Source organism: Amphimedon queenslandica, unplaced genomic scaffold (genome assembly GCF_000090795.2).
Source record: "Amphimedon queenslandica unplaced genomic scaffold, v1.1 AMPQUscaffold_12997, whole genome shotgun sequence".
Classification (NCBI taxonomy): Eukaryota; Metazoa; Porifera; class Demospongiae; order Haplosclerida; family Niphatidae; genus Amphimedon; species Amphimedon queenslandica.
In genome coordinates this window covers 14,485-25,057 of record NW_003546767.1, presented here as the reverse complement: position 1 = coordinate 25,057, position 10,573 = coordinate 14,485, and the positions used below count along the sequence as shown (strand labels likewise).

At 32.2% G+C, this 10,573-nt stretch overlaps 2 protein-coding genes across 2 annotated transcripts; one reads left to right on the top strand and one right to left on the bottom strand.

Annotated features, from left to right (window-relative positions):
* The first annotated feature begins 6 nt into the window (after positions 1–6).
* Positions 7–2,117, top strand: LOC109585846 (epidermal growth factor receptor-like). Its single transcript, XM_020001989.1, has 7 exons — positions 7–51; positions 362–509; positions 1,044–1,119; positions 1,169–1,289; positions 1,334–1,461; positions 1,508–1,721; positions 1,768–2,117. Exons 2-7 carry the CDS (start codon positions 373–375, stop codon positions 2,091–2,093), a joined length of 1,002 nt encoding a protein of 333 aa, XP_019857548.1. The 5' UTR covers positions 7–51; positions 362–372; the 3' UTR covers positions 2,094–2,117.
* Positions 2,118–5,477: 3,360 nt separating this feature from the next.
* LOC109585840 (serine/threonine-protein phosphatase 6 regulatory ankyrin repeat subunit A-like) lies at positions 5,478–10,288 on the bottom strand. Its single transcript, XM_020001983.1, has 5 exons — positions 9,595–10,288; positions 9,510–9,549; positions 8,698–8,960; positions 8,085–8,253; positions 5,478–7,932 (listed from the first exon to the last, which is right to left on the bottom strand). The coding sequence occupies exons 1-5, from the start codon at positions 10,225–10,227 to the stop codon at positions 5,651–5,653; spliced, it is 3,387 nt and encodes a 1,128-aa protein (XP_019857542.1). The 5' UTR covers positions 10,228–10,288; the 3' UTR covers positions 5,478–5,650.
* Between the last annotated feature and the right edge of the window lie 285 nt (positions 10,289–10,573).

Genomic DNA, 10,573 nt, shown 5'->3' with positions numbered 1-10,573 from the left:
ATCATCATCATCTTGTGTGTTGGATAATCCAGAAGAAGTTACATGAATGTGGTTAGTATTTGTATTTTGTGTAGTTTGTGAGTATTTGCTATTTGCCATGGCAATTTGTCTAAGCATTTACTTGTATGCTGTATGTAGCAGTAGGTTCTTGTATATAGTTTCCCTGTTGGGGTATTCATTGTTCAGTCTTTAGCTGTATAGATAATGTCACACTATAGACTTTGGGTGACATCATTATTTGCTAATGGTATTTATTTTTGGCTCTATTTTTGCATTGAGTATCACAATGGTGTAAGCGTACTTCGTGTTATTTCATTTTATTTCTATGTAGTAAATTTAAATTTTTCCATCTTTATTATAGTTGAATTGAACATGACATGTCATCCTCAATGTTCATCTGCTTCTGGTTGGTGCTGGGGGCCTAATGATACTCAATGTGTGACTTGTACAAACTTCAATTTTAACAGACAATGTGTACCAGATTGTCATGACTTTAATGCACACGGAATGTAAGGATATCTATTGTATTGTATATAATGACATTGCATGCTCATGGCTACATAATGCACTAAATCTCAGCCACAAAATTCTATATGCTATCACCATCATTCGTAATCTTTACTACTGAGCATGTAAGATAACATGATATCTATGCATCAAAACATGGAGAACAATTAGATATTGTATTGAACAAATTTTGAAATTATTTTTAAAATTCTGATTTGATCAGAGAATCACATTACACAAGAACATGCGGCATGCATAAAAAATAGATAAGTTTAGCATTAAAGTATAATAAGCTCAAATTGAATGCATAATATATAACAGAAACTTAGTTGCGTATAGTCAATAATAATTTTTTAGTATTTTTACATATTAAAATTTTAGGTAGACTAGATCAATTATAATGTTGGTAATTTGGGTCTTAAAATAACTGATTTATTACATAGATACAAGAGTAGATTGATAGATACAATATACAGAAGTGTATTGTATCTATCCTTATTAATTCTCTCCTCTTTACTTTGCTCTTTCTCCTTTAGTCACTTATTCAATCATAATGCTAGCAATACTTGCTTGCCTTGTCACTCATTTTGTAATGGTTCATGTGCTGGAGAGGTATAGATTGTTTATTTATTCAGTATTTATTAATTGCATGATTGCATAGGGTCCTGCCAACTGTAGTAGCTGCAATACTGATTTCTTTGTGAATCTAAGTGCTGGAATAGGTAAACTGTGTCTAGAGTCATGTGTGGGTGACACTTATTTACCTGATGATCGCACTAGTGGTGAGTAAAATATAAAGTGTGTTATACTAGTTAATGTTCTTCAGGTGAATGCCTGCCTTGTTTTGATGGTTGTACTCTTGGCTATGGCTGTGCTGGCCCTAGAAAGACATTCAATGACAGTAATGGCTGTATAGCATGTGATACCATTTTACTTGATAGAAATGAAGAACAAGTGAATGACTTAAAATTTTTGTATTAACTTTTTGTACTGGATGTAGATGGAGTGTCAGAGGAATGTAACCTGTCCTTCTGGCTATTATCGTGAACAGTTGTTAGAGGATCGTGGTATTTTTCTTACTGGTACTGTTTTGTGTCATTCCTGTCATGAGCTTTGTGCAACATGCAGTGGGCCTTCAGTTAGTGATTGTGTTCTATGCTCATTTATCAGAGGCACTAATGGCTCATGTGTTTATCAATGTGACCCAGATACAGGTAGCTACAGCAGTTTATAAATTATGTTGTATTTTTATTCATGCAGAAAACACTGGATCATCACAGTGTTTTATAACTACAATAGATTCTACTTTATTATACACTCTTGCCTCCACAAGTGTTACTTCTACAAATGTTACTTTAATTTCTACAATTGTCAGATCTCCTTCTACAAGCGTCACAACAACAAGTGATAGTGTATCTATTGAAGTAGTGATTGGGTCAATAATAGGAGTGGTGATATTTATTTCAATCATTCTTATGATTCTGTTCTTAATACTGCTTTTACTTAGGAAAAATTGGAAGTCTAGTAGTGATGACTTAGAATTAGATACTCTTAAAAATGAGGCTAGCATTAATGATGTAGACTAGTCAATGATCATTTTTTTGTTATAGGTACATAATACATCAACCTAAAGTAGCAACTTCCTAATTCATTGAAAGAACTGTCACATTTATGTGAACCTGGCCTAAATTATAATCCAATTACATGTTAATTAGTTTGCATAATTTGGTGTAGTGAAAATTATTACAGCTGAAACACACAAAGCTCATAACAAAAATATAAGCTAATGTTAAATGATGCTGTTCTCATGTGCAAGGCCACAATACATTTGTGTCATGCTATTAATGCTAACACTGTAGACACAACATACAATTTATTGCATGCAAAACATTTTATACATGTAAGTTTATGTATACTGGTACAGGTATATGCATTAGAAAAAAGTTTTAAAATGGAGAATTTTCTCCTTTTATAAATTTTGGCAAAATTTGGCTCATAACCCTGTACTATAATTATTGCAGGGAATTTGGCCTGATTTTTGAGTAACTTAAAAAAAATTTTTTAATTCATAAAATATCAAGCTTTGATCAGAATCAGCTCAAACTTTCTATGCAACATAATAACATGTATAATGTATCAGAAAAATTATAAAATTGTGAATTCTCTTTGAAATAATTTTGGCAAAATTTGGCTAATTTTGGAGTAACTTTAAAAATTTTGTAAAATGTCCAAACTAAAGTGAAATCAGCTTAAACATTCTGCACAACTTAAGTATCAGAAAATGTAATAAAATTGAGGAAGTCTCTCCTTTTCAATTTAGGTGAAATTTAGCCAATAAAGGGGTACAGGAACCCTATACTAGACTTTAACTCAAATTTTTAGCAACTTTAAAAATTTTTTAAAAATCTAATTTTGATTGGAAGCAGTTCAAACTTTTTACAAAACATACAAACATGTATAATGTATTAGAAAAAATTATAAAAGTGAAAAAATCTCTCCTTGTCATTTTTTGAGCAACTTTAAAATATTGTAAAAAATCCAATATTGATTGGATTGAGCTCAAAATTTCTACATAACATAAGTACATGTATACGCTTTTGATAGGAATTTTGATGAATTTGGCTGTACTATAGTACAGGGCCTTTAATCTGATTTTTTGTCAGAATCATCTCAAACTTTTTATACATATATAAATCTATACATGTATATGCATCAGAAAATGTAATTAATTATTTTTTATTTTAGTTACTGTAAAATTGTCTTGTGATTACATATTGAACAATAATGCTGGTGACAATCTCATTGACATTATTAAACTGGTATATTAATGATAAAACAATCATAGATATTAGAGGAAATGAAAGGGATTTGAAACTATTGTTCCTGATGCCAAGCGATGTGGTTTTTATCACACCTGATTATCTGGTTGGCAACATTCATGTTTGTGAGCATTCACCATCTCCTCCAAAGTAGTTTTTGTGCAGAAAGGATTTCAAAGGAATATTGTGTATTATTGTGAATATTGTGTATTATTGTGAATATTGTGTATTATTGTCTAACATTGTGATATACCTTCCTTACCACATAAAAAGTTTAGGGCTACCTACATGTATGGCAAGTTTTTGTTTCTATACAGCTGTTTTGCAACTATTATGGGTACATTTGCATCTTTTTGGTACTTTTCACTTTTACAGCTTTTATGCTTTTGCTATTCTAGATTTACCTACACTTGTATAATATAGGTAATTAAAAGTTCTTTTATATACTGACAAGCTTTCTAGTGTTATGCCTTCATTAGAGGGGGGGAAACAGCAATTTTATGGGCAAAAGCACTATAAGACTGAAAATAATAATTGAAATATAAAATAATATTAGTTACATGTAACAGTACAAAACATTTAGCTCCTTGATAAATGGGATTTTTTTTCATCAAAGTACTCTTTTGGGAGTCATTCTATTTTGAATGCAAAATCAAAATTTTGTGGTCAAAAAGTAACAAACCTCCTAGTCAGCAAAATTATTTGCTTATAGCAGCAGTACAGTATCAAGTGGTATTATTGCTAAGCCCATGCATGTGGGAGTTTTCAATCCCTTTCATTTAGTCTGATATCTATAATACAATGTACTACAATCAACCACACCATATCTCTCTTTCTCCTGTATCCTAATGCTAATCCATAAGCATGTATTTCATACAATATTCAATAAAATGTTACTATTGAACAAGTACTAATCTGTTACTTGTATGGTCAGTCAGTATTACTAACATGCTATTGTCCAACTTTCTGTATTTAATGATGTACAGCAACAAGTATTACATAAAGCCTATAAAACATACTCACTTACACCTTCTACTTCTATTGACTGGTTGATCTAAAGAAATTCTTACAAAGTAGACACCTTGCTGAAGCAAAAAAAATTTGTGGCCAAAAATCACATTTATTTAGTGGCTTTAATTTTTGTGATTTTATTCTTTTTGGCCATCTTGAACTGTATTCAATTGATTTTTGCAAATTTTTGCTTTTGTGAATTTTGAAAAAATGCAAAAAATCCACAAAAATTTTCCAGTAGATATATGGTAGTACTAATAATTATTAATAATAATAATAATTCAAGTTAGCTCAGTGTTCAGGAGGTTAATAAAGAACACTTGTTTTAGGGTAGATATTTACTGAATAGTTTGATCTACATGGTTAAAGTCATGCTATTTTCTAATGGTGAGTCATTTTATATTAATAATTATATAAAAACTGATCGATGAACAAAGGTATCATAAATAACTATAGCTAAACTATGAACACTGTCTGACAGTGTACCTGGAGAACTAAAGAAGATGTTTGAATTTATTTCATTTGTATAATAAAAATTATACTATTAAATATTAAAATAATTATTAAAATTAAATATTAAAAAATCAGTAAAATGATAAAAGTGTATAAGTACAAGACTATGCGGAAGTTAGATTTATGGATATAATATATAACGATTCTAAGGTGTTTTGGCATGATCAAAATACAGTGGATAACGATAAGATAGAACAATGGTACAATGGTAATAAGGTAGTACACTGGTATAATAGCAAAAGGTGGCCATAGTTACATTGACATTAAGATGGTATTAGGTATTTGGTGTACATGGTAATGGTAAGATGACAAACGGTGTCAAATGTCAGTCTTAGTTGTTAAGATTAATGTTGATACAAGTTAACATTATTATATTACGAGTATTGTATAGGTGATATTGGTACCCATTGGTGTATGGTGATATAATGGTATGTAAAAGGTGGTAAAGTTGTGATAAGGTGGTGATACCTGTAATAGTAAAATGGTGTTTATTATGATACAATAATTAGGTGATACTGGTAACCATTGTGGGTATATCGTCTAATGGTGATGATGGTACTAAAATGGTGTAAGGTATAGTTTAAGGTGGTACAAAAATACGGTGATTGGTGATAAGTTGGTAAGATGTTGACTTAGATGGTAAGATGATGATAAGTACAACGGTGTTTACAATAATAATCTTGTCCTTGTTAGTCAATCTGTGTGCCTTTTGGGTTTTTCATAACATCTATGCCAACTTTGTTTTGCTCCAAAAAAAATTAAAATGTTAACTACTAATGAATCAGGATTAACTGATTAAGCTATTTCAACATCACAAGTGGACGAGGTTTTAAACCAAATGCGTTAATTAAAAACCAAACAAGCTCTAAATTAGAACTCTTACTAGCAAAATAAAATAGACTTTTACAATCGTCAGTTTCAGCTAGTGCATTACATTTGAGATCAGTTAAAAAGTATTGTACTAACTCCATACTACCAGCTTCACATGCTCCATGAACTGAAGTGTATCCATTATTATCAGGATCATCAGGAGTACAGGGGAAGGTCTCTATGAGATAATGTACCATATCAATATTATCAGAACGAGAAGCATAATGAAGAGGAGTACGACCAGACTTGTCCTTAGGTACTGGATTGGAGACAATGTTTGGTTCCAAATACTGGTACATATAAACTCTCTTTCTCTCTGCTAGTAAGTGTAAGCAGGTGATGCCATCTTCATCTTCTGCTAAAGGATCCAGTCCATGTGTCTCAATTAGTGTTCTTACTACTCCAATATCTCCTCTCTCACATGCTGCATGAAGTAAACCACGTCCTGTATTATCCATTACATTAACACATTGAGGATAAATATTGGATAAATAGCAAAACACATCAATATAGCCATGACTGCAAGCTGTATAAAACACAGTAGATCCTTCATTATCAGTAGCTGTAAGGAGATCATGATGAGTAGAACTACCAGTGACTGAGAACAGTAAAGCTTCAGCGGTATCCTTATGACCAGAGGCAACTGCTAAGTGTAATGGTGTCTGTCCTTTCTTGTTAGTAATTAATAAGTTATTGTTAGACAGACTGGCTTTTAGTAATAGTGATACCATCTTCTGTTTTTTTTTCTGACAAGCAAGATGCAATGGTGTATTACCATCTTTATCTTGTACATTAATAAGTACAGCATTATGTGGATTATTGTATATGTGATGAGGACTGTCTAATAAACACTTCATCCCACGTAACCAGGCAACACTCATTGAGGGTTTACTCTTACTCAGTAAATATTCTAATATTTCAAATTCATTAGCTGCTACAGCAGCATGCAGTGGTGTACGGTCTTGATAATTGGTTGCATTAGGATTACAGTAATTGTTATCAATGAGATACTTCAATACATTCAAGTGACCTTCTACAGATATGTGAACTGCTCCAGACCCTTCATCATCAGTAGCTGATACGTTACACTTCTTACTAATAAGATATTTGATAACTTCTAACTGGCTAAAGTACACTGCAATAAGGAATGGAGTACGACCATGCTTACCGTGAGGTAGTTCAAGTGATGATGGTATGTGTTCTATAATGTACTTGATCAAGTTCAATCTTCCCTCACTACATGCTAAGTGAATAGGAGCCATTCCCTCATCATTCACAGCACACAAATCTAATTGATGATTCTCTACCAGATGCTTGAGTATAGGAAGAGAGTCACTGTACTCACAGGTAATGTGAAGAACTGTCGATCCATTAGAAGTCTTAGCTGCTACATTACACAGAGGAAGACTAGTGAGATAAAATACAACAGGAACATGGCCTCCTTCACATGCTTTATGAAGAACTGTAGTACCAGTATCAGTAGTAGTGGCATTAACATCACACTGATACTTGTTGATCAGTTGCTGTAGACAATGTAGCTTACCATTATAAGCAGCTGAATGAGCTAATGTGTACTTGTTATTGTCAGTGTGATTAGTAATATCCACACTATACTCCTGACTGTACCATTCCAGTATATGAGTATGACCGGTCTGTGCTGATGCATGCAATGCTGTGAAACCATATTTATCAACAGCTAAAGGATCAAGTTTATACTGTTGTATTAATATTTGTACTAAATCAAGATTACCTGAGAAACAGGCAAATGTGACACATGTATTGTCACGTGTATTCTTAGCATTGACATCACAATTTATATCATTAATTAGAAATGCGACCAATTGAATATTACCACTATTACAAGCTAAATGCAATGGAATATGATAATCATTGTCAGTAGAATGTAGTAAACTAATGTATTGAGGATACTGAGACGTGATTTGTTTGATAAAGTGAGTGTGACCTTCGAATGACGAGAAATGAAATATATTCCAACCGTTGCTATCTGTTAGGCTCAGACTACACTTGTAATCCTTCACATATAATTCCAGTAGTAAAATATCACCAGATTGAGCAGCATAATGAATTGGTAGCTTACCATTACTGTCAGCTTGATGAGGATCTAACTTAGAGGTAGTTTTCAATTTTTTAACAAGAGTTAAGTTAAGAGACACTGAAGCATACTGTAAAGCAGTCAGACCACTCTTATCAACTGCAGTAGGAGACAAATGTTTGGTAGTAAGATACTGAACTAAATTAAAGTTACCACTCCATGCTGGTGTACTAACGTGCATCCTTCATTATCTGTTTTATTAATATCACAATGCTGTACCTCAATGAGATATTGAGTGATATCAATATGACCATTACGACAAGAATGATGAAGACAAGTCATGCCATCATCATCAGTGATATTAGGATCACTGTTATGATTATTAAGAAGATATTTAACAGATCTAATACTACCAGACAAGCAGGAGTAGACTAATGGTGTACGACCATTATAATCAGTATCATTAGCATTGAGATTATACTGAGATATAATATAACTTAATACACAAGTAGAACCTGACCAGGCAGCATAATGTATTGGAGACCTACCAATATCATCTAATGTACAATTGATATTATATTCTTCTAATGCTTTCACTAGTAATGTACTGCCACTGTGTGATGCTAAATGAAGTAATGACTCACCATCATTCGTAGTGGCATTAATGTCAAAGTTAGGGCAAGTGCTAGCTTTCTTGAGAAGTGAAGAAAACATTTTACTTCTTTCATTTTGCTTGATAAAATCAATATTTGGTTTTATTTGAGTTTTATTGATAATCTCAATATTTGATGCATCACTTTGTGCCATAAGCTTACTATAAATAATACCACGTGGAATTTGTATACCTGCTTTACATGCATAATGTAAACATGAGTAGCCATCATTATCAGTAGCTAATAATGCTTCATTACCTTGAATACTAACAATATACTCAACAACTATTGATGAACCATACCACGAAGCAATATGAAGTGGTGTCCTATTATCTCTATCTTTCACACCAATAAATAATTGAAATCGATTTACAAGATATTTAAAAAGATCAACATTATTACTCATAGAGGAGTAATGCAATATGTTGAGTCCATAAAAATCAGAGGAATATTTTAAGAAGAGGTTTAATGATTCAAGCTTGTGGACTAATGCTAACTCTCCACTTTGACAAGCTAACAATGATAAAGAAGCACCTTCACAATTAATGTGAGAAGTATTACAATTTTTCTCAATAAAGAATTCCACTAGGTCAAAATGGCCCCCCATTGCTGAGTACAGTAATGCAGTGTTATTGCTATTGTCTGGTTGATCAGGAGGAATGTGACATGTGTCTACTAGATATTGTACTATAGATAAGTGGCCTTTATAAGATGCCATATGTATACTAGATACACTATTATCATCACCTTCATTAGGATCAATACCATATTGATGGATGAGTAGTTGAAGGATCTCAATGTGTCCTCCATATGATGCAGATTGTAGTGGAGTCCAACCATGAAGACCACGATGATAAGTGCTGTAGCCAAACTTGTTAAGAAGCCATTTTAATTCATCTTTTAATCCTCTCCAAGCTGCTTCATGTAATGGTGTACTGGTATTCTCATACCATAATGGATCACATATATCTATAAATGAAAAATACTTATACATGTATATATCATAACAGGCAACATGCTGTTTTACCATATCCCACAAGTTATGTACAAAAGGATTGACTAAAGGTCAGTTCATGTACTTACCAATATCAGTAGATGAGTACTTAACCTCTTCTATTGAGAACTGTGAAATTAGAAATAATAACTTGCACTTTGTGTCATCACAAACCTCTCTTAGATCATATTTATTTTCACCACATGTTAGTTCAGTGATACCAATACTAGCTAACTGTTGCTGTAGCTTTGTAGTTAGAGGAAATAATAAAGAATAAAGATACTCAGGAATAAGATATTCCAAACAGAGGGAATTCAAGTGAATGAATCTGAAGTGAAGATCATATTTAGGAATATCCAAACCTTTTGGTATTGCTCTACCAAAGAAGAATATGTCATCCAGTGTGTAGTCATCTCTGTCAACTTTAGCAATCATTACTCGTGTACCAGGAGGAACACCTTTTACACCAAACTGTACAGCATCAGCATTTTTCAATAGTCCACCACTGTTTATAAAATAATCCTTTAACTTCTCTTCATAATCTGACCAACATCTTTTTAACGAAAAATTTTCTGGTAGACATACTCCAACAAGTTTTATCATTAGTTTATAGTTGAACCATGATATGTATTTGTCTTGTAGTGCAGTGAATAGTTTTGATTTTGTTTCAATGCATTCAAACTCTTCTTTAACTGCTTCAGCAGTTGTTTGCAGTTTTTTGTTAGGGCCAAGTAGAGACATTACATGTGTTTGGAGGTAGTCAATGATTACAGGGAGATCACTTGATTTGAATGACTTTTTTGTCATTTGAATCGCCTTGTCAAATTCTTTTTGTAGATTATGTAACTTGATTGCTAAGTGGGAGCTATTTTCAGAAGAACCATCTTTGTCAGTACCTAAAAGGATTTTTTTGTGTGTCAAACATAATTTTTTTGGCACATTAAAGTACTTAGTATTGTAGCTATATAAAGTGTAAATGGTTAATAAGCTCTTTTTGATAATTAAATTTTACAGTTTCGTTATGCAATTAATAATTAATTTTATTTTGAAAATAAATTTTGCTGAAATTTATAGCAGATTACAATCTTATTATAGTGACTCATGATTATTACTAAGTGAAGCAGAATTATTAAAATTATTTATTTTCCATTTA